The 25,361-nt window shown below is 44.8% G+C and overlaps 1 protein-coding gene across 1 annotated transcript in view; it reads left to right on the plus strand.

Annotated features, from left to right (window-relative positions):
* CFAP95 (cilia and flagella associated protein 95) overlaps nucleotides 1-25,361 on the plus strand; it is a 158,541-nt gene that overhangs the window by 65,208 nt on the left and 67,972 nt on the right. The window contains exons 2-5 of the mRNA XM_069228818.1: nucleotides 1,021-1,132; nucleotides 2,226-2,347; nucleotides 6,321-6,389; nucleotides 19,897-19,957. Coding sequence (XP_069084919.1) covers nucleotides 1,021-1,132; nucleotides 2,226-2,347; nucleotides 6,321-6,389; nucleotides 19,897-19,957 — 364 coding nt within the window. The remainder of the gene's footprint in view (nucleotides 1-1,020; nucleotides 1,133-2,225; nucleotides 2,348-6,320; nucleotides 6,390-19,896; nucleotides 19,958-25,361) is intronic.

Genomic DNA, 25,361 nt, shown 5'->3' on the forward strand with positions numbered 1-25,361 from the left:
CATCATTTACTATTCTTTAAAAGCGAATACAATGGACTATATAATTAAAAATGTGTTGTAGAATGATCAATGTAAGCTATTCCTTTTTGTTCTTTTTTTTTAAATGTATCCCAATTTTGTTAAATAGGATTTGCAGAAGAAATGAAAAATAGGCGACTAACCTCCCGAAACAATGTGCACATCTCCCCCGCACGCCGCCAAGTCCAGCCCCACCACTCACAAACCTCACCAGCCGCCACTGATTGTGAATATCAGTCAGCACAATCGATCTGATTGTTGGACCGAGTGGAGGGGTGGAGAGAAAAGTGGCACACACACACACCAGCCATGGTTGGTGGGTCAGGTGAGGGGACTGAATAAGGCGCTTCACCCACCACAGGCAGTCCACAGTCACAACGGTTGTTGGACTTGGGCCCATATTTATACTTTTTTTGTGCCACGTTTGTGTCATTTTTTACGCAAAAGCGGCGCAAACTTACAAAATACAATTGTATTTTGTAAGTTTGCGCCGCTTTTGCGTTAAAAAGAGGCGCTTATGCAGCACTAAAAAAGTATAAATATGGGCCTTAGTGTCAGCACACAAATATTACTCTGGCAAGGTCATTAACTCATTAAAAATATTACTGACTCTCATTCTAATTTCCACCACAGATAGGGCCAGATGTAGCAAATGGTTTTTCCCATTCTGTGTCAATGGGAAAATATGTTCATACATATGGCCCATAGTTCGGTTGCAGTTGGGCCGGCAGGGTGTGAGATACGAATGAAGGCAGAGCTAAAATAAGTATAGATATGAGAAAAAAATGTGCTGTGAAGAAACTTTTAAAGCAGATATCGAAGAAATAGCCCCAGGTAGGGCGTGGTCCAGCAAGAATATGAAAGGGACTCATTATATTGACGGTCTACAGAAACGGATATCCTGCCTTACGAAGCCAATTCGACATATACCAGTTGGTGAGTTGTCAAAGCGTAACTATCAGTTGCAGCAGTCGGTAACAGTATATCCCATTTTTTGGACAGGCATGAAAGTCGACAGGCTGACCCCAAAGACTATGACGTCATGGAAGCCCCCGCCTGTAGAAGGGATTTGCGCAGATCGGCATACAATAGATTTGGGACTACAAAAGACGAGGCAAGTACTTCGTTTACTTGACTGTATTCTTCGCTTAGTAATCCATATGTATAACTGTATACAGTGCACTATAGAGCCATACAATAAAACAAAGCATGTGTGTGGATTGGGGCAGAAAATGTCCAAGGGGTTCGTTGCCTGCGCATGACTCTACTGCTCTGATGCTTGAGCAGTGATACGCGATGTAACAAATGCATGGAGAGATACGGAACTCTGCGGTTGCAGGCCACAAAAAATATTTTGCCATGATTCAGTACGTTTTTTGGCCTCTAATTGTAACGTGGGTATGCCCACTAATCACTTTACAGATATAAATTTCCCATCAGTACATAGTTGTAAGATTTTTTATTTGAAAACTCTTTAGCGCCAGGCTTTAGACAGCCTTAGCTGTCAATTTCCATTCACCAATGAGTGTGTAATGAGTTCCGTACAGCACGTGGCCCAGTACTGTAGCAAAATACATGCCTTTAACTTACCATTATTGTCGGAACTGTAATTTTCAGCCTAATAACTGTACCATGCATGGCATTCTGCTGCCATCATGTGTCCGCGGTTGGAAGTGCAAGGAACTAAGCCAGACGTTGGCATGTAAATGCTTGTTGCAACTTTGTTGACTTGATAGGATATTTCCCTTTTCTTTGCACTGTTTTTATAGTTGTCCTCATATACTCGTTACATTGTCCCATGTGGTTTTAATGCATATTGCTGCAATATATTTGTGGAGCACCTTACTTACTACCTTCTGGTCCTCGTGTGCATGTAAGCTCATCATATAAAAGTAAATAATATACATACATATATACATTCAGACATACATATTGATAAAAAAAAGTGCTCCTGACCGTTGCCATGCATTACGTATAACCACGCGGTAGTACTTTGTGCCGAAAATAAGCACTGCAGACATTTTAGGCAAGCTGCACAACTGATATGATCTAACTTAGGAAAGAGCTAGTCCCTTCTGAATAATTGGGGCACCTGAATTTAATTATAATAGTTTTGATAGTCCATAATATTCCCAAAATGTATATGTTGTAGGAAAATATACATTTTGAAATACAGGTATTTTTTGTAATTTAATTTCTTTTTCCAGGATTGGAAAACAACAACCGAAGAGCAGTTGTCTCAGATTTGTTTAAAGAAAAACTACTTGCAAAGAGACATACCGAAGTATTTGATAACTGCAGACAATATAGATTCAGCTATTACCCAGAGGTAACTTCGTAATTATGTTTAAAATAGTGAATTACTTTTAACTGTCGGTTATTGTTAATGAACTGTATTATGTTTGTAAATCACACTACATTTGTCTGTTGTTTTGGTAATTGAATCATTTCTCGCTTGCTCCCAGTCTGAGACTCGTGCATTCCTTGACGCTGTATCTTATCACGGACTGCTTGGCGACATCGACCAACTTTTGTAGTATCTCGTGGCCTTTTGACTTCTGTGGACCCCCACGTTATCATTACTAGAACGCGGGTCCCCTACTGGAATCCGGGGAGCCCCCTTCCCCAAGTCATTACTGGAAGCCGGGGACCCAGGCCTATACATTGTTGATGATTTGAAGTGCAAAACAATACACAAAAAATACTGAAACAAGCATTCCATTAAACATACCAAAATGATACAGTTTATTTAATTTGCAAGCAAATAAGATACATAAATGCAAATTTTAAAATGAATCGGGAGGTTGGAGCTTTTCTAAATTCAATTGAAGCCACACATCATCCATACTATCGTCTGATGCACCTGCACTTCTCTCACAAATCAATCTGAGGATACTAATTTCACTTTTAGCCTCCAATTTGAAATTCCTTGACACTTACAGTACATTTTAAAATTGTCAATTCTACATTTAGCCACTTTATTTATATAGACGTTACTAATCTGTTGTTCTTAGTGAATTTTCTAAGCAGTCATGGACCCCATGAGGAGGCTTTGTGGACCCCACGGGTCCCCACACCACATGTTGGGAACCACTGACCTACACTGCACCTATTCCTGCAACAATGCAAATAAAGAACGTATTTCAGTGTTCAATTGGCTGGCTACACAAGGCCCTTTTCTTTTCTCTATTTAGAGCTATACTCTCACCACTAGCTCATTTCTTTACTGTTTTCTGCCAACTGCCACCACAGGGAGCCTCATCTGATGTTAATGCCGTAGCAATAACCTTCTTTGCTAACAAGAATGCTTGATCAAGGAACCCAGTACAGGCCTTCCGTAACTTCAGGTGTAGAAAGGAGCCCAGAAAGCTGGAGCATGGGCTGCTAAGACCTGTTCTGTCCAAGGCTTCTGTCAGGTGGTTGATAACCTCTTCCCAGAATTGAGCTAAAATGGGGCATTCCAATACCATATGAAAGAACCATGCGTCTGCACACGAGCATCTGGGGCAGTTTGCCTTAGTATTTTATTTTATTTTAGTATTTGTATTTTTACAAACGTTATGGGTGTATTTGTGAGATGTCTTCCATTTCATTATGTGTTGTTGCCCAAAATGTGCTACCCAATTTAGACTTCTTTTATTGCCAGATTTCAAACAACTGGGATTACGAACCTGAAAAAACACACAGACTTTTATTTCAACAACTCAGAAAGTTTTCTTTTACAAACAACTTTCTAAGATTCATGAACCTGGTACAAAGGATGACGCACCACAAAGATAATGCTCTGATAACTCACACGTTTATTTAATGAATTCATAATTGATTATTGGATGCTAATTTTTATTATTTGGTTTAAGTAATACCTACAAGAGAATGCGATGCGGAGGGCTTCAGAGTTCAAAACTCCTGAATGTAGTTTTGTGTTTGAGGTCCGGTTTTACTGGTCAGTAGTGCTTAATTTGAGCTGGTGGGGGGCACCGGGACTTATTTGGGGTACCATTACTTATTTCTCCACATCAGAAATTTCTTGAAACCAACAGAGGGAAAAATAAACCAAATGAAAAGATGGAGGGAGAGAAATGCAGAAAATCCATCATCAAGGGAGTAAGCAGCAGTCGTGGCTCGAATGTAATAGAAGGGCCGGGCAGCACGCACACGCGCTCCGAGATAATTAAATTAAATAAAAAATAATAATAAATAAAAAAAACCTTAACCTCCTCCGCCGCGCGCTGCTCCATCCGCTCTGCTTCATCTCCTCATGCCTGCAGGCACAGACTCCCAGCCTTCCTTGCAGCCAGTCCTGACGCTGCTCAAAGCAGCATCAGGATTAGCTGGGAGTGCCCAGCCAGGGCACTCCTAGGCAGACTGGGAGCCTGTGCAGGCTCTCTCCAGCCCAGCAACTATGTTGCTGGGTTGGAGAGAGCCCTGTGCGCATGTGTGTTTGGCCGGCCCAAGATGGCTGGCCAAACTCACATGCACTCTGAGTGGGAGTGCTGTGCATTCCCCCTTAGTGCACGTCCCCCCAGTGGCCACGGCCCTTTCCCCAAAACACGATCAGAAACACAGTTTATGATCCTGTTTTGGGAAAAGGTTTGCAGCTGCTGCTCCTGGCGTGGGGGCAACGCTCCTCCGCCCTTATGGAGGAGCCGCCCCTGGTTAGCAGACACCAGTAAGACTGATATAACAGGGCAGGGAGAGCCTGGCATTGAATCGAAGAAATCTGAGGTGGATTTGGGACTACGGTTGTGCACCCTTGCTATTACCGGCTCTGACATTTTATAGTGCCAGTCCTGGGTGTCTGAGCAGCACTTTGGGCATCAGCACTTATTATTTTACAAATAAAGCACTGCTTGTCAGTGATTCCTTCTGGAGTTTTTCGGTGGGGACTCAGCGTTGTGATCTCCCGGAACGTAGCTCTGTATTTGAAGTTTGTTTTTGTTGGTCTTGGTGACAAATGATAGCTAAGGGGTGGCGGCCCTGAGAGCCTAAGTCACCTGAAATGTAGATTTGTATTTGAAACTTGGTTCTGCTGGACAATGATTGTTTAGAAAAGTATTTTGCACCAAACGTTTCTAGCCTTTGAACTGTTTAATTTGGCCTTTTACACATCGTTTGTTACATCTGTGGTTTTAAGTTGGTACATTTGTTATTTGTTATTTTTTTACCGATTTTACCAAAACATCATATTTAATATTGTTGTAATGATTTTAATTAACTGAACAATACATGGTTTATATATGTGTCGATTTGTTTTTCTGCCTACACACTTCCCAGCACCTTACCCTAACTAGTTTGCTTTAGGGGTTCAATCAACTCACAAGATGCACCCTTAAAATGATTGACAAATGTGTAATGTCACTCCACTATTGTATAACATTGCAAATGTATAACTGTACCAGACGAGAGTGGGTGTTTCAAATAGAGATGCTCTGGATAGCTTGACTGCACCCACAAGTCTAGTGTGCACACATTTGTTCAACATCTATTCTTTCCCAAAAAATAGCCATACATTTACTACTGTCAACGGATGGAGTAAATCAGATGGCAACAAGAAAGGAACATCCCCAAACTGATGATGGTTGCAGCGGAAAGTGTTTCTCTGTTAAAAAAAATATTTTCTACAAATAGAATGTAGAAGGAAAAGGCATTTTTGCTACCACATTAGTATATCTGAAGTAAAGAAACTTCACTTGTTGCACGCGCAAATTGCACTTTCTATACAGCGCGATCGTGGCTCAAGGGCATTAGAGCGCTTTACATGAGCACCAGATTACATTACACAAGGTCAGATTTCTTTAAGGCACGGGAGGATTAAGTGATTTGCCCAGGATCAAAGGGTTTTTGAGCTGATGCGGGGGCTCCCACTTGGTTCCCTTGTTCCAGTGTTCCAAAGTTGGGGGCTCTGGATGTTAGCCCACATCTCCAGATCTGGTCCTTAACTTCCCGTGCCCCATCCTCATCGGTTGCCTTTGCTCGTGAATACACCAATCCGTCCTTAAAATAAATGATCCTAAAGTCATTCATATACTCTTGGAGGATATTATTTATATAAATGTTGCTGATGAGTTGCTGTATAAGAAAAATCCATGGCATTGTAATCCAACTCCATGGTCTACTTTTAGAAGTCATTTTCTGCGCTATTAATTCTTAAACAGGTGAACTGTCTGTTAGATACATTTGCATCTCAAAATCATATTATTCCTTCGTTTTTCAAAGATTGTGCTAGCGAACGAGCTGATCAAAAGTTTCCATCTTTTCCGCAGTCCGTCTCTCAATCTGATAACACTGTGGCTCATTTACAGGGAAACTTGCCGTCCTGAAAGAGGCTATGGAGCGGTTCTGCCACGTCACCATCCAGATCACAGAAAAATGTAAGCACTACAGTCTTGTATTGGAATTTAATGGTGATGCCAGTGCATGACAGTATGTCGAGACAAAAACAATCCTGTCATTGCCGGATTTGAGAGGCCAGATTTCCATTTATGTTTGTGTGAGTGCTTGCCTGATGCATGCCAGACGCTCTGTGGTGCAAATGTGAAACTTTGGGCCAGATTTTAAGGGCCCTAGCGCCTCTTAGCGCCACACCGGCATAATTGTTTTTACAATAATGTGGCGTTAAGGAGGCCATTCTACTTCTCCATATTACGAAGTGGCGCAATGCAGGCATTTCTCCACTTTGTGACTCCTCGGACGGCATTAGGCCTGCACCAGACATAATGTATGCAAGGGGGGCGTTGCCCTGCAGGCAGGCCCATAATAATGGTGCAGTGAAATTTATATTTCACTGCACCATTTTTAGTGTAATTTTTAATGCCTGCCTAAGGCAGGCGTTAGCATGACGCACCCATTACTTTCAATGGGCGTCCCTTTACTGTGCGGCATTAGTGCCACAATTTATGGCACTATTGCCCTAACGTGCGCCATGGTGTGCTGTATTGTAAATACGGTGCACACATGCTGTCGTTAGGGGGGTGCAAGAAAAGTGGTGCATCAAAGCTGATGCAACACTTTCTTGTAACTCTGGCCCTTCGTTTGCTCTGAAAGTTGACTCCAGAGCTGGGCCACAGTTCTTTGTGCCATGGAATGCCAGCACTTCTTTGATGCATGCAAAAGGGGCGCAAGGGGGCAGGATCGGTACAAACAACTAGAGGTTTTTATGCAAAGCCAAGTCTACCAAACTACCGTGACCTCACATTGCATGAAATCCTAACATCAAATGAAACCAAACACCTACTTGGGGCAAGTGGAATATGACATGTTATTTCTATGCATACTCAAATTATGTGGCTTAAATTTAGTTGGACGTCCTCATTTTGACATTTGTGCTGGGGGATGTAAGATACATATAGAGAGATCATGCTTTTATTGCATGATTAATTTAAATCTTTACAATGTTATGCCGTTATGATAAATACACTTAGAAAAAAGATAAAATGGCAAACAAAAATATGTTTTAAGATCTAATGTTCAGTTATTAAAATCCTATGACGTAGCTCAAAGTCATCCGTCGAGCACAAGTGGTGGGGCTATTTTGCCCCCTGTGACTTATCTGCAATCCAGTACACATAAAGTGTTCTACCAGTATTATCTTATTTCTGTATTGTGCAGCTAGGAAAGTGAGGGAGGCAAGTTCACGTAAAAACTTCAGTTAACCATAGCTGAGTCACTTTTGTGCCGTAGGTGGTGATTTACATTTTGACTGTCAGGGCAACAGAGTAAACTACCCTATCCCCGCCCGCCAAATCCAGAAATGACCACCAAGCAGCTCATCTTTTCTAAAGCATTGTCAGGATCACTGTCACGATGGGCCCTGTCAATGATTGTTCAATTTTGACGGACAGCTCTGACAGCACGATGGAACCGCCCACCAAACGTAACAAACTTAAAAAAAATATATATTTTATTTTATTATTATTTTTATTTAATTTATTTTTACTCAGTCAGGCTGTAGGAGGGTTATAACCACAGCGGAGTCTCCAATGTGGTCACACCAACGCTCTGCCCGGATTTAAATTGGGCAGGCAGACCATCATCTTGCTGGCAAGAATACCTTGTTGTCTTTGTGACAGAGTATTCTTGCTTGCAAGATATAAATCAGGCCCTTAGTATAATGCCTAAATCTGTCTCTGTCCTTTTTTCCCATTCGTGCAATGCAGGCCTGTGTAAATGTTAATCTGCACCAGAATAAATCCTGTACATTCTATTTAAGGACAACATTCCTGGAGATCCTCAAGGCAGTTATGGTAAATCGAAAGTTACCCTTTTAATATGGTGGACTTTATTTTCACATCCTTAGAACTTTGTTCTCAGTGTGAAGGATGTGAGCATTACATTCTCACAGTGGTGTGTGTGTGTGTGGGGGGGAAGCTCCTGCCACTCTACCCTGGATTCCACTTGGTCGCTAGTTTTCAGAAATGCCCCACTGTTGGTAGGGTTCCCTGAGTGCCAGTCGATCCCAGAATCGTTTTTTTCAGTCACATCTTGTGGAAAGACAGAGGAAATTGCATATTTTAGGTACATTGTTGATGTTTGAAGGGCATTCTCTGGAAGAAAACATGTTGGGATCACCCAGTTTCTTCCCCCTTTCTAGGTGGGGTGGCTGCAGCATTTTGGCCCAGGGTCAGCACCCAGGGAACTCTACCAACAGTGACACTACATAGTCCAATTCTTATCCAGTTTACAGAGTTCATGATCACAGAGGCAGCAGACGTTTAAGTCTGGGCGATGCTGCAGGGTCAGCCCGGGGGAGGGCAGGGCAAGAGAAAGAGATATATTGAGTAAATCATGCATAGTTTAAAAGAAGGTGGAGTAGCAGTTGTGGGCGGAAGGCATACAGGCCTGAAATGCTGAACCATTATTTGGAGAAAAGATACAGTGCACAAGGCTTTGTTCAAGGCTCACAGGCTTCCCAGGTCCTGAGTCACTTGTTCAAAAGATGCGACAAACAGGCTTATCAGGATCATCAAGCACTGCTGGAGATGTAGCCCTGCCGGTTGCAGACACAATGACCTCTCACTATATCAGCCACTTGTATAGATGTTCTTGTTCAGGATGCAGGGTGAAGCAGGCTGATTGCATGGGAGATAGCCAAGAATGATGTACCTGGTCCTCGACGTCCTCTACACTGGTGTGCAGAGAGTTGGAAGTAAAAGGTGACCACTTGCTTTTCTGAAAGGGCTGTGTTGTCTCCAGTCCTAGGCTCAGTTGGTTCAGTCCAACTTTCCAATCAAGTATGAATTACAACTGAATAATATGGGGGAACAGGTCACAATGAAGCACACTCTCTGTTTGATTAGCCATAGTTGCTTGGCAACTATTTGTAGGTGAAACTGTCATCTTCATTTTGTGGATTTGAGGTAAACGCTTTCTGTTCTGAGCACAAAGCATAGGATATGGTGGTTGGGCTGTCAGTCAAAGCCTTTCAATGAAGGGTGTGCTCCTTGCCATGCGTCCAGGCCACTTAAATGTTCTTCTGTGGCCAGAGCACACCTTACCCTGCTGCAGCTGTCTCACTTTGAGCCACTTGCAGCAAAAGGTCTACCATCTGGATAATAGTTCAAGTCAAATTGTACTCTTGGCTTAAAATGAATTCCAGTAAGATGGGGAAATGAAGTTAAGGTAAAAAGATTTATACCCCACCATTGTAATCACTTGCCACCAATCTTGAGTGATGTCACTGCTGGTTGTGGGGATAATAGTCACCCATGATACAAGAAGGAGCACTTGTGCTGGGCCCCACCAGAATCTTGCACTTTTTCGGTCAGCAACATGTCATATCATTTTGAGTACTAGTTAGGAGATTCTTAACATATGTCGTATTAACCAGAAAAGATCCAGATTTCCCAGAGTGCCAAAATGAGGAGCACTTTGTCACGCAGACACGACACCAATGTATTTTCAACCCTACAGCAAATAACAAGGTTTGTGAGTTTGAGTGCATTTCTGTTGAACACATTTGAGTCAAATACCCAGTTGCAGTGGCTTATAAACTGAAAGTCCAGGACAAGGAAACACACAGCTGCCTTGTGTCAGACATAACAGCATGGTCATTCTAACCAGTGTGAAAGGAATACACGAAAACCACCAATACGAGAACTGTGGTAGTCACAGTTGATGCCGGAGCATTTTACAGCCCAATTGGGATAACAGGCTGTTGCTGGAACCCCTCACTGCTGAGTCGTTTTCCTTGTGCATATTGCATCATAAAGAACCTGGTGACATTGGCATAGGTAAAGGGGCCTGGAATTAGGGCAAAACATGTGGAAATCAGTGTGCAAACACCAACTCCCACTATAATTGCATATTGTTCCGAATAGTTCAGTAATTTTGCCATACGGAAATACTGATCCCTGCTGTATTAGTATTTCCCATGAGGAAATTTCCTAATGGGTTTCTCATCACAATTGTAGTGAGGCCCAGAATGTGTGAAAAGATGGTGTGTCATGAAAGTAAAGAGCATTATGTACGTAGGGAATTCACCATGCAGTGTAATGGAGAGCAGCTACACAGTCTTGATATGCACAGTGACTCAGTTATTGAAGATCTGACCTATGGTACCTACAAGGAGAAACCAACATTTCCTTTAAAGTTGTAATTTGGCTCACTTTTTGGTAGTGTGGCTGAGTACAAAACCACTCGTTGCAAGGGTGGGATACACACAACCTTCACTTCTCCGGAATCCACTTAGTCATTAGTTTTCAAACTGTGTGTGGTGAGTAGGGTAGCCTGAGTGCTGGCCGTTTCCTGCTCAGGTACTGCAGTGATGCCCCATATTGTGGGGGAAATGGCGGCCAAGAAGAAAATGGTTGTGGCCCACTGCCTGAAAGATCCCATCCTCCATTAAATTTATGTTTTAGATTTCCACTTATTTTTCCCTGACATCTACTGTGCCTCATAGCCCCCTGTAGGAGGCTGGCCTGGTTTGTAGTGGGTACCAAGGGGTACTTACACTCTGCACCAGGTCCAGGTATCCCTTATTAGTGTAGAAGAGGTGTCTAGCAGCTTTGGCTGATAGAAAAGGTAGCTTAGCAGAGCAGCTTAGGCTGAACAAGGAGACATGCAAAGCTCCTACCATACCACTGGTGTCATATGCACAATATCATAAGAAAACACAATACACAGATATACTAAAAATAAAGGTACTTTATTTTTATGACAATATGCCAAAAGTATCTCAGTGAGTACCCTCAGTATGAGGATAGCAAATATACACAAGATATATGTACGCAATACCAAAAATATGCAGTAATAGCAATAGAAAGCAATGCAAGCAATGTACAGTCACAATAGATTGCAATGAGAGCACATAGGTATAGGGGCAACATAAACCATATACTCCAAAAGTGGAATGCGAACCACGAATGGACCCCAAACCTATGTGAGCTTGTAGAAGGTCGCTAGGACTGTAAGAAAACAGTGAGGGTTAGAAAAATAGCCCACCCCAAGACCCTGAAAAGTAGGTGTAAAGTGCACCTAAGTTCCCCAGAGAGCACAGAAGTCGTGATAGGGGAGTTCTGCAAGGAAGACCAACACCAGCAATGCAACAACGATGGATTTCCAGACGAGAGTACCTGTGGAACAAGGGGACCAAGTCCAAGAGTCACACTCAAGTCGGGAGGAAGCTTGCAGAGGTATTTCCACGCAGAAAGACCGCAAACAAGCCTTGCTAGCTGCAAGGGTCACGGTTAGGGTTTTTGGATGCTGCTGTGGCCCAGGAGGGACCAGGATGTCGCCAATTGTTTGAGGAGACAGAGGGGGCGCCCAGCAAGACAAAGAGCCCTCTCAGAAGCAGGCAGCACCCGCAGAAGTGCCAGAACAGGCACTACGAAAAAGAGTGAACCGGAGCTCACCCAAAGTCACAAAAGAAGGTCCCACGACGCCGGAGGACAACTCAGGAGGTCGTGCACTGCAGGTTAGAGTGTCGGGGACCCAGGCTTGGCTGTGCACAAAGGAAATCCTGGAAGAGTGCACAGGAGCCGGAGCAGCTGCAAATCACGCGGTACCCAGCAATGCAGTCTAGCGTGGGGAGGCAAGGACTTACCTCCACCAAACTTGGACTGAAGAGTCACTGGACTGTGGGAGTCACTTGGACAGAGTTGCTGAGTTCCAGGGACCACGCTCGTCATGCTGAAAGGGGACCCAGAGGACCGGTGATGCAGTCTTTTGGTGCCTACGGTTGCAGGGGGAAGATTCCGTCGACCCACGGGAGATTTCTTCAGAGCTTCTAGTGAAGAGAGGAGACAGACTACCCCCACAGCATGCACCACCAGGAAAGCAGTCGAGAAGGCGGCTGGATTAGCGATACAAGGTTGCAGTAGTCGTCTTTGCTACTTTGTTGCGGTTTTGCAGGCGTCCAGAGCAGTCAGCGGTCGATTCCTTGGCAGAAGGTGAAGAGAGAGATGCAGAGGAACTCTGATGAGCTCTTGCATTCGTTATCCAAAGAATTCCCCAAAGCAGAGACCCTAAATAGCCAGAAAAGGAGGTTTGGCTACTTAGGAAGGAGGATAGGCTAGCAACACAGGTAAGAGCCTATCAGAAGGAGTCTCTGACGTCACCTGCTGGCACTGGCCACTCAGAGCAGTCCAGTGTGCCAGCAGCACCTCCGTTTCCAAGATGGCAGAGGTCTGGAGCACACTGGAGGAGCTCTGGGCACCTCCCAGGGGAGGTGCAGGTCAGGGGAGTGGTCACTCCCCTTTCCTTTGCCCAGTTTCGCGCCAGAGCAGGGCTGGGGGATCCCTGAACCGGTGTAGACTGGCTTATGCAGAGATGGGCACCATCTGTGCCCATCAAAGCATTTCCAGAGGCTGGGGGAGGCTACTCCTCCCCAGCCCTGACACCTTTTTCCAAAGGGAGAGGGTGTAACACCCTCTCTCTGAGGAAGTCCTTTGTTCTGCCTTCCTGGGCCAAGCCTGGCTGGACCCCAGGAGGGCAGAAACCTGTCTGAGGGGTTGGCAGCAGCAGCAGCTGCAGTGAAACCCCGGGAAAGGTAGTTTGGCAGTACCCGGGTCTGTGCTAGAGACTCGGGGGATCATGGATTTGTTTCCCCAATGCCAGAATGGCATTGGGGAGACAATTCCATGATCTTAGACATGTTACATGGCCATGTTCGGAGTTACCATTGTGACGTTGTACATAGGTAGTGACCTATGTACAGTGCACGCGTGTAATGGTGTCTCCGCACTCACAAAGTCCGGGGAATTTGCCCTGAACAATGTGGGGGCACCTTGGCTAGTGCCAGGGTGCCCACACACTAAGTAACTTAGCACCCATCCTTTACCAGGTAAAGGTTAGACATATAGGTGACTTATAAGTTACTTAAGTGCAGTGGTAAATGGCTGTGAATTAACGTGGACGTTATTTCACTCAGGCTGCAGTGGCAGGCCTGTGTAAGAATTGTCAGAGCTCCCTATGGGTGGCACAAGAAATGCTGCAGCCTATAGGGATCTCCTGGAACCCCAATACCATGGGTACCTCAGTACCATATACTAGGGAATTATAAGGGTGTTCCAGTATGCCAATGTGAATTGGTGAAATTGGTCACTAGCCTGTTAGTGACAATTTGTAAAGAGAGAGCATAACCACTGAGGTTCTGGTTAGCAGAGCCTCAGTGAGACAGTTAGGCATCACACAGGGAACACATACATATAGGTCACAAACTTATGAGCACTGGGGTCCTGACTAGCAGGGTCCCAGTGACACATAACAAACATACTGACAACATAGGGTTTTCACTATGAGCACTGGGCCCTGGCTAGCAGGATCCCAGTGGGACAGTGAAAACACCCTGACATACACTCACAAACAGGCCAAAAGTGGGGGTAACAAGGCTAGAAAGAGGCTACTTTCTCACACCCCCTTTGAGAGGGGATATTGGAGGTAACGCCCTGTCTGCTCCTCTAGGTGCCCTAAAGGCTGCGTGGTTGGTGTCATGGTGAAAGGCGCACCCTGTGCTGGGTGAGGCTGCTTCCTGTGGTGGCCTCTTAGAGTTTCCAGCTTGGGTATCATCATCCTCAGTGATCTCTAAACAGGAAACCATTTAGGAGGGATGCTGCAGAGAAGGGAAGAGTCTCTCCTTTCCAGTGGTACGTCTTCCATGTTCCGTGATCGCTGCAGCACATAGTTTGCAAATGCAGCAGCTCCTTTTTCGTGTTGGTTGTAGCCATTTTTACATTAGATACATAATGAAATCAGAATGCCATAGGCTGTGCAAGTCAAACATTAAAAATAAATACCTGAATGCGATCACCAAAGCAATTCTGCTCCCAGCTTTGGTTTGTACTGGTGACCAGAGTAGGCTTTCCGGGTTAGCACATCCATAGCACCTGAGAAGTAGCACTATGATCCTGGTCCGCATTGCTAAGATCCAAAGGGTTAACGTTCCAAACCAAATTTTAATCAATGCAGAAGCATATCTGGTCCAATTAAAACAAACATTTGCTCCCATAAAACAATTCTAAGGTTGCAGTAAATGTCCAGCTTTCTTAAAATTCTCAAATACTTCTAGGAGTAGTCCTAAAAGTCTGCAACTGAAGTAGATTTATAGCATTGATCAAATCCTTAAGCATTTCAGCATAGGTGAATGTATGCTGAAATGAGATGCTCAAGTGCACTGATTAACCTTTTTCTTTTAACGCAGGGTAAACCTTTTCCCTGTGGAGACACTCCATTGCGAAGGCCCTCGCTAATTTTAAAGGTGTAACTGTATTAGCACCTAATCTTAACTGGAATTATGTTTGTTTTTGAAGTCCTGGAAGGTGTTGCAAAGGAAGATAGCAAACGTTGGGGCGACATTGGAAGGCAGGTTTGAGGTAACTTTGGTCAGCATGGCAGCCAAGGACTGACATGTATTTTGGGTGTGCCTTAAGATATAGGTTTCAGATTTAAACTTCACACAGATGCACGTTCAATTCTGGATGTTATTCTTGTCCTGAATAAGGGTTTTGGGGTAGGGTTCCTTAAACTGTAAGGTATTATGGTAGCATCATGCAATAAAAGCATCCATGTCTTTGGAAATCTGATTCAGTGTCCATGATAAGACAGTGGAAGGTGAGACTGGGAGACCGGAGTCAAAGTTAATGGATAACATGGAGAATAAGAATGACAGGCATTATTCCGAGAGAGATGGGTGCCACGTGATTTGTTTTGTCCACTACAGGGAACAGATTAAGGGGGTCATTCTGACCGCGGCGGGCGGCGGTCGCCGCCCGCCATGCGGTTACCGCTGAATGACCGCACCGCGGTCAAAAGACCGCGGCGGTCATTCCAACTTTCCAGTTGGGCCGGCGGGCGACCGCCAAAAGGCCGTCCGCCGGCCCAGCGGGAAAGCCCCTGCAACGAGGAAGCCGGCTCCGAATGGAGCCGGCAGAGTTGCAGGTGTGCGACGGGTGCAGTGGCACCCGTCGCGATTTTCACTGTCTGCAAAGCAGACAGTGAAAATCTTTGTGGGGCCCTGTTAGGGGGCCCCTGCACTGCCCATGCCAGTGGCATGGGCAGTGCAGGGGCCCCCAGGGGCCCCACGACACCCGTTCCTGCCATCCTGGTTCTGGCGGTGGACACCGCCAGAAACAGGCTGGCGGGAAGGGGGTCGGAATCCCCATGGCGGTGCTGCAAGCAGCGCCGCCATGGAGGATTCCCTGGGCCAGGGGAAAACCGGTGGGAAACCGCCGGTTCCCCTTTTCTGACCGCGGCTTTACCGCCGCGGTCAGAATAGCCCAGGAAGCACTGCCAGCCTGTTGGCGGTGCTTCCGCCGCCCTCCGCCATGGCGGTCATGGACCGCCAGGGTCGGAATGATCCCCTAAATGCTTTACTCAATGTTTGCCAAGGCCATTAAATCATTTAGTTGTTATTTCATGTACCATTCTCAACCAGTGAAAGAGCAAAAGCATTTCTGAGTATTGTTTGGGAGGCAGTTGTCCCCTTAGTGTGGATACTGTAGCGGCACAACAAACGGGGTGTGTGGGGTTCTTCTTAAGGTGTTTGATTTAAACATATGAATTAAAGGAAGAACAACACCCTTGACCATGGGGCCCCAATGAGAAGCTTGGGAGCTGCATGTTGCCCACCAATACTCTTGAGGAAGCAGCTCTGCAATTTGAAGTTCCCCTGGGACATCGTTCAGAGGTTTCGTACACATTAAAGAAGACAGCACTGCTCATCTTGACCATTGGAGAGCCAGTCAAAGAAACCAATAGCAGAGCCTCATGCTACCACACAAACTCACACGTTATTGGCCTGTGTGGGCCCTAATGTGACCATCTGCATCTACTCTCAACCTAGCAAAAGTCACAAGGAGATTGTACATGCTGTACTCTGCACTCTACAGTGAACATGAGCCAGGAATAAGGAGTGCCACCAGTAGCAAAAGTAGGAGCCACAGCGGAGACAGATTAGTGTGGGCTGGCAGGAGCCAGAGAGAAAGACTGTGAGTTAGGTGCCTGATCAGCCCCGGAGCTGAGGAGATTGAGGGCATGATCCAGAGTTCAGATCCACTTCCGAGCGTCACTGGTCACTGTTGTAAAGGGGTGAAATTTGTTAGTAGCTTGAGATGAATTTCCTTGAGCAGGCATAGCTCTCAGAATAGGAACGTTTGGAGAACCCTGCTCTTGACAATACTTCTATCCTGGACGAGATATTCCTCCTTTTGGACGGCAGTTTATATGTTTTGTACACAGTTATACCAGTAGTTCAATAATAGGTTTAGATGTATCAAGTTGGATGTGATATTGTAGGGGGTCTACATAGAAATAAAGGATGAGTGCCTCATAAAAGTCCAAAACCAGTGCAAACCCTGCCTCTATTTGTGTCAGAATTATGAATATGTCAGAAAAATCAGACAGTCGAATTTTTGATCTTAAATACTTTGGCCTGCTGAAATTTACCAGTTTAAAAAGACCCAGTAATAATAGGAAAGGCAGCCTTTGGTGCGGTAAAAAGCGAAATCCACAAGTTATACCCTGTTTAGGGGACAACCCTTGTAGTTGCTATTTTTTTATAAAATTCAATAAATAATGAAGCCTGGATTCTTGGTTTCAGTAATTAACAATGCGTATAGGAAGAGCTCCAAAATGCTGCACAGGAGGAAGTGAATTAGTGCTCTGACTTGGATGTAGAGGGTGGGAGTATTAGACAAGAGGTCTTAAATCAAACATTGGGATGGCCAGCCCCGTGGGGGGGGGCATAATTGAACTCAGGGGTCAGAGGGAACCAGGCTCTGTCCACAAAGAACATTTGTTTTGCTCTGGAGAACAGAGAAAAACAATAACAAGAGTGAAACGAAATAATGGCCGTGTAATGGGCCATCAGTAATGAACTCTGTCACTCATTTTGTGGTTGGAAGTAGATGTGAAAGTATGCAGGGGCCAAATATCCCTCAAAGATCCTCCTCCATAATTCTGATACATGAGCAGACTGTGGATACTTCAACCCATTTATGGAGACAAGAATGTGAAAAGAATATTTTAAAAGAGATAACTGAAATTAACTGCAATGCTTGACTTGTTAAATATGTTCAGAGCTGCCAATTTTATAGAATAATTGTGAGAAAATATGTTCATCATTTTTGGAGGTGAGCAATGATTATTTTTACACAAGGGGGATGCAGCATGAAAAAGTTTAGATTGATGTGTTATAATTCATAATGGATGTTATTTTAACACAGAAAACCTTTCTTTGTATCTGCGATTTGTGTTGCTCTTGCTTTATGGAGGAAAATCCCAACACACATATGGTAAAGTCTTGAGCTTATTCACGAACTGCATTTTGTAGTATGTTTAGTCGTACTACAGTGTTACTACTCACATAGCGTAAAATGCTATACATAAACCTAAATGTGGAGAGCTCCGCCACTATCACCCTCAGAATGCGCACTGTCTGCAGACAGTGCACATTCGGAGGGTGCTGGCAGGGTGCCCCTGCACTGTCCAAGACACAGTTGTGGGCAGTGCAGGGGCCCCCCTGTGGCCCCCAACAGTGCCGTTCCACCAGCTTTTCCATGGCTCCACTTTCCACCATGAAAATACTGGTGGAAAGTGCAGTCGTGATCAGCACTGCGGTGCCGCCATGGGCAGCACTGTGGCTGACCATGACTCTGACCGCCGTCAACCCATCAGGATCCATGATCCTAGCGGTGACGGAGGTCTCTTGGCGGTCCGACTGCCAGGATCTTAATCTGATGGTCAGACCACCAGGAAGGCGGCGGTCCGCGGACTGCAAACTCGTAATGAGGCCCTAAGAGTGATTAAATCCATTCAAAAGAGTGATATTCGTCAATTGTGTGAAAAATGAAGCATGAGAGTTAGCCCTTGTAAATGCTGTTTTTAAGCAATAAGTTATATTTAGGTGCACAATTAACTTTTTTAAATGAGGTCTTTTCAACTACGGGAAAAAAGCTAAAACAAAAGTTAAGTGTTCCAACAGTGAGCAATGTATAGAACAGCTTCAATAGTAGTCAATGAGGACAGGTGAAAATCGTACAAAAGTTACTAAGCTTTAGGAGACTTTAATAAGGTGTAGGGCTTAGGGTAGGCAGACTTGCAAGTGTATGCAGTCGCACAGAGCTAGGTAGTACAGATTCTCAAAAATTACCTTTGTAATTATTTTTTGAGAAGAGCAAAAAATTCTGTTCAGCAGGCCTAGGATGGAGGATATATTTAAAATGTAAACAGACTTCCACAGTTCTGGATACATTCAGCAGGATTTGGCGATGAAGAGTAGAGACCTGAAGGCCAATACGTGTGCAGAGTTTCATAATAAAAAAAAACTATAACTTTCCTGGTGCTGCCAGTCGCCTCATGCTCCTCTTCACAGGCCCGCCAGCTTCGGAGACTCCCTGAGCAATCCCTGCACTGCTGTCGTGGTATTACTAAGCATGAGAGCAGCACCAGAATTGGCCTGAGGGGGCTGGTTTAGGCTCAGGGACTCTGTGCTGTTTCTCCAACCCGGCTGTCAAATACAGCTGGGTTGGAGAAACCTAAAGCGAAGATGGCAGGCCAAACAGATATGCGCACTTATGTGCACTCCACTCCTCTTCCTCCATCTTCCCATGGCCCAGCCCCTCCCTGCACACACTGGCTTAAAGTCAGCAACTGAAAAATAAAACGACAATGAAGCATTGTTTTATTTTTCAGCTGCTGGCTGTGAGCCAGTGGGGCCATTGCAGGAGAGCCGCATCTGACAGACATTCAGTTTTACCGATAAAACCATACTGCACACAAACACTAATGTGTGGATATCGGGTTTCAGTGAATATTTATCATGTGTGCATTGGCAAGTAAAATGTCTTGATTTCTTTTGATCTTATTAAAATCGTTGTTTTGATCACACTTCAGAATTACAAAGAAACAATGTGCTAAATTTTTGCTTTCCTAACTGCTGAACATGTACTGTGAACGTATAGGTATTTACATTTGGTTGTGTGTTACAAAAAATTACATTCTACAGCCTTTCATTTCACAGTGCCTGAACTCCAGCAAGATTGTTGCATTATTCACTTTGTTTTCTCTCTGTGACTTGAAAGTGAGAGAAGGTGGTAAACAGCAAGCCCCATGTTAAAAAACATCAATCTGTCACACGCATACCCTGGTGTTTGATCTCTGTCTTTGAAGTGCAGCAAATGTGACAAGATAAATCCAGATTGTGAAGGCATCCTTATTTTTTGCTTGGGCTTCTGCGACACACCAAAAATCGGCTTGCAACCCACAGTTTGGGAAACACCGCTCTAAAGGTCTATGTACAGTTGATTTTAGCAGTAATGCCACCTTTACGGTCCTACTAAATGGCAAAACTGCAGGCGCAGTAGCTGTGTGAAAAAATTGTTATTTTTATTCATTTAATGAAGCCCATTTTCTTTTAGAATAAATTATTCTAAATGTACATTTTAGGTACCTGAAAACAACATATAATGATGCTTACGTGCCTCCATGTCGTTACATACCAACATTGGTAAGTATAGAAGTAGATAATTGTGGCTTTACAATTTGTTTTGCTGTTAAAATTCTACTGGCTGACTTATTGTTCTGCCCATTTTATGAATTGTGACAAGGGGTAAACCTGTTCTACAAATAATAATCTTGTGTTTTTCTATGTCAGTGCTCTGTTCGTAAATCTGCATTCTGAGTCTGGTTATTCGCTGCTATGACATAGCAATCGGGGGGCAGCAAAAGTTGTCTATTTTCAGTTTCATGAAATTGGAAGATGTCCACTTCTGTACACCCCATAAATAGCTAACCAATGACGTTGGAAGTGGCATGCTCGAATGTTACACTTTTCATGTAAAAGGTGGACCAGTGGCAACATATTCCATCTTTCATGCAAGGGGCAGGTTGGTTTTTAATGGAGATAATCCCCAGGGTCTGGCCATGGCTGGGATGGAGCATCTGCCTGGCATGATCTTGTTCTCTACTGAGCTCCTGTGTGGACTGCAGGGCATTCCCCCCACGAGTCACACCTTACTGACCACGCTTCCTGGATTGTGGTGCAATTCCCCCATGTTCTCTCCTGCTGCCTCTCTACCTGTTCTCCGTTCTCCGTCCTCTATGTCCCGGTCTTGCACCCCACTTTTACCTGACCTTCCCCATGGCTCAGTGTTTACTGGTTAAGGTCACAATGTTGCTACTACTTGTGCTTTCTGGGAGGTGCAGAACAGTGACATTGGAGAAAGACATGGCCACTCATGTTATCTTGACACTCAACAGTTTATTTTTTTATGTTGAGCGCAAGGGGCATAACAGGGTACGTCATTATGAACCTCTCTCCAAATGTATTAACCAACCCCCCAAAAATACGTAGGCATGGATTGCTATGGCATATAAAAAAGCTATTGCAGCACAGAATATTTTTTTATAGAGTTTTTATTTACCCATCCATAGGGTTACTGTATGACCCCTTGTCACGGAGGTTGGGGTATCCAGTTTTCGATACCCCTTTAATATTTGTTAGTGCACTTGATCCACTTGAAGAGGACACCCATCAGAGTATTTCGATTCGATTGACTTGATTTCACTTATTATTTTTATAGTGGAAATGCTCACCGCTAAAGAAACTTTGGCACTAAGTAGAACATAATGAATGACTAAAAATAAAACAGTTGAAAGATGTGAGCATAGATGAGTAACATACTCAGCTAGCGCTTTTCTGAAGAGTAGATAGTTTGGCCCGTATTTATACTCCGTTTGCGCCGAATTAGCGTAGTTTTTTCGACGCAAATTCGGCGCAAAACTAACGCCATATTTATACTTTGGCGTTAGACGCGTCTAGCGCCAAAGTATGGGCAAATAGCGTCATTTTTTTGCGTGAACGCCTTCCTTGCGTTAATGAGATGCAAGGAAGGCGTTCCCGTCTAAAAAAATGACGGCGACGCAAATGCGTCGTATTTATACTCCCGGGCAAAAATCACGCCCGGGAGGTGGCGGGTCAAAAAACCCCGCATTTGCGCCACTATTTAACGCCTGGGTCAGGGTAGGCTTTAAGGGGCCTGTGGGCTCAAAATGAGCCCACAGGTGCCCTCCCCTGCCCCCAGGGATCCCCCCTGCCACCCCTGCCCACCCCAGGAGGACACCCAAGGATGGAGGGACCCACCCCAGGGACATTCAGGTAAGTTCAGGTAAGTATAATTTTTTATATTTTTTAATTTTTTTTGGGTGGCATAGGGGGGCCTTATTTGTGCCCCCCTACATGCCACTATGCCCAATGACCATGCCCAGGGGACATAAGTCCCCTGGGCATGGCCATTGGGCAAGGGGGCATGACTCCTGTCTTTACTAAGACAGGAGTCATTTAAATGGCGTCTGGGCGTCGAAAATAATGGCGCAAATCGGGTTGAGGCGATTTTTTTGCCTCAACCTGACTTGCCCCATTTTAAGACGCCCTAACGCCATTTTCCCCCTACGCCGGTGCTGCCTGGTCTACGTGGTTTTTTTCCACGCACACCAGGCAGCGCCGGTCTGCTAGCGCCGGCTAACGCCATTCCATAAATACGGCGCCCGCATGGCGCTTCAGAATGGCGTTAGACGTCGCTAAATTTTTTGACGCTAAACTGCGTTAGCGCAGTTTAGCGTCAAAAAGTATAAATATGGGCCTTTGTATCTGGATGATTTTTAAAGAGTCTGCGAATGGAAACAGAGGGTTCCGGTGACTGGGTGTCTTGTTTTCACTTCTTATCCAGCGCTTAATGCACTCACATGACTTGCGCCCCGACCCAAGCTCCTAAATCCCATCTACCCAGTGTCCTCACGACCGCAGTAGGAGTGCTTGGTATTCTTCCGCCTGCCCCACAAAAACATTCCTGACTTCCTGTCCCTCTATATATTGACAAACTGAAATATAAATATATAAAATGTACTGAGTGAATGTTGACCCTTTTGTATTGAGAACCACGAATCCCTCTTATAGTGGTTACTGTATAAATGCAAGAGCCTGGAGGGGTGTGTGTGGGAATGCCCTGCTATTGCTGCATTCTTGGGCCAGGAGTACACTGTCTAACAAGAGACTTCTGATTTGCCGTATTATCCTTTTTGTGGTGGTTTAATGAACAAAAACAGCTTAAATCCTATTAGAACATCAGCATGTACCTTCCGTGGGTAAAAATGTTTCAGTAGCATTGTCACGCTTTTGCATCATGGTATGATGATCAATGAAGTCCCTCTTCTTTTTTATAGGCGGGGCCACTGGAATTATGTGATGAGGAGGACCAAATTATTCTGCAGGGTTGACTAAATTATGCAGAAAGAAAAGGCACATTTTGTGGCATGACGCAGCACATTTTGTGACACTGTTACTGTCTTATTTTGTCTTTTGTACACGTGTTAACACTGTCTTGTCAAAGGGTCTACCTCATTAATTACACTTTAACACTCAAATACAGCAATAGGAAGTTCAAAGATGGACATTCAAATTTTGAGAAGAGACTTCCGCTGTGCGGCAAATTGTGTTGCTCCGTTTTTAGTAGCTTTTGACCCATTTCAGCGAGAAACTGTTTTTTTGGTAAAATCTGCAAATTAGGCAGCATATAATGGATTACGTGTCACGGGCATATAGTTTCCACATCCGTAAATTAATCTAGGACTTGGATGATACAAGGAATTTAAGACGAGTGGTAACACAAAGGCAGTCCAAATTTGGTGAACACCAAAAAGTCGGAACGTAGGGGTGTCCATAAACATATACTAAAACATTTATAGCACTTATCTGTACATCAGAATTGTAAGCAGGGCAACAAAAGCGTGGGAAGTGCGTTGGCTTGTATCTTTTGTTGTGAATTAGATCCCACATAATTACGGAAAGAATGTTGTTTTCTCAGCCTAACTCGAGTACGCATCTGTCTGAACGCATTAGGAATGTTATCTTGCTTTTACTTGCATGATCTCCAGAGGGCGCTATTGCAATAGTGCTTGCATGTTTGCAACCTAGGAACGAAAATCTCCGTACTACAGATGGCCGCTAGACATCGTAATATACCCAATCTTTTTACCGAGTTCGAATTCCCGGGATCAACATCAGAAAAATGAACAGAATATAACGTTTTTTTTTTTTAATAAAGATTTAATTTATTTTAAACATTACATTCAGAGCACATTTTAATTGATCATACCCTTCTACTTGGAGGTTCATACCTAGATATGAAATCAGTTTATATGGAATTCTCTTTGTTTATGGGGGCAGGCCCTAGCTTTGTATAGTGGCACATTACACAGAGTATCTTCTGTCCTGGGTTACTGTGGTGGTTATAGTTCTTCAACATTGTGCAACAGCCTGGCTTGTATAGTAGTCCACAGGCCTCAGGGTGACGGCAGTCACGGCTGGCGGCTCGGCATGGTGGCGGGACGGGGGAGGCCAAACAGATAAATATTTGTATATATAAATATATATATACATACACACACACACACACACATATATATATATAAAAAAAAAATCTACCTTCCAGCCGTGCTGCTCCCGCGTTGCCGCCGTCACACTCCAGACACAGACTCCCAGCCTGCCCTGCACAAATCATGACGCTGCTCAGTGCACCGTCATGATTAGCTGGAGCGCCCTGGTTGGGCGCTCCAGCGCAGACTGGGAGCCTGTGCAGGCTCTCTCCAACTCGGCAACATAGTGCCGGGTTGGAGAGAGCACTTGTGTGCATGTGTGTTTGGATAGCCCGAGACGGCCGGCTAAACATACATGCGCAGAGAGGGGTGTGCTCTGTGCACTCCCCTCCATGCTCGTCATCCCCATGGCCCGCCCCTTTAGAAACAAAACGACAATAAACAGCGTTTATTGTAGTTTTGTTTCTAAAGGTTGCAGCTCCTGCTGCTGCTGGCGGGGAAGGAAGGGGGGCGACGCTCCTCCGCCCTAACGGAGGAGCTGCCCATGGGTGACGGGCTAGAACCCTGAAAGGAATGACTGCACAGAAGACATTGCAAATATCATTTCAGTGTGGCCACAAGTGACGCACAACCCCTTTTATTTGTACCAATCAACTGAGCCCAGCATCCAAGGTGCGTAGTGTGTAGGTAGAGTCTACAAGGAGGCTGGGTGGCACTCTACTTTCCTCACCATGTAAGTATGCAAGGATGCTGCCTCTTTGAGCAGGTATGCCAACCTTCTCCAGAATCCATTCAAAGCCCTTTAGGACCTGGTTGGGTTCTGGGTTGGTTCTTAGACTGTAGTGCTTTGCTGCTCTTGAGCTCGACTCTTGAAGGTCACTGTCTTCCCCTTGCTCCAAATAGGCGGTGCTGTGTATTCTTGGCTGGGGAGAAGGACCGGGTATGGTATCCACTCTCTCAGGATCATCCCCTGTGGGGCCTCCATTGGTGGCGGAGGGGGCATCATAGAAACCACCTCCTTTATGCACCTGATGGTTTTGCAGGACGAATGGCTCATCTTTCTTAGCTTCTCTTGCACCCAGAAACCGGGACACATTACAGGTAACTGTTTCACCTTGGTGGGCAGCAGTGATCATGGTTCCACCAACCTCAGTGACTCGCCAAGGTCCTCTTTCAAATGGATTCTGGAATTTGTTGCCAGGGTGTTGGTCCTTGATGAATACCACATCTCCCATTTGAAATGTTGGTGCAGTGGCCCTTTTGCTCTTGCTGGCCCTCTCGTTGGTGGTCCTGTGCTGTTCTTGAATGACCTCTGCGGCCACTACAGGAGGCAGCTAACTACCTCTGGTGGGGATGGTGTCTCGACTGTCTTGGGTCAGACATTTCAGCAGAAGGTCTGTGAGAGCACACTCTGCTGTGCTGTGGTGTTTTTGACTGGATTCCATCAGGAAGCAGTGGAGGCATTTGTCAGGATCTTCCTCCTGGTTTACCCTAATTCGTAGTGTTTTGTTGACAGTTCTCATAAATATCCCTGCTTC

This window comes from Pleurodeles waltl, chromosome 1_1 (genome assembly GCF_031143425.1).
Source record: "Pleurodeles waltl isolate 20211129_DDA chromosome 1_1, aPleWal1.hap1.20221129, whole genome shotgun sequence".
Lineage (NCBI taxonomy): Eukaryota > Metazoa > Chordata > Amphibia > Caudata > Salamandridae > Pleurodeles > Pleurodeles waltl.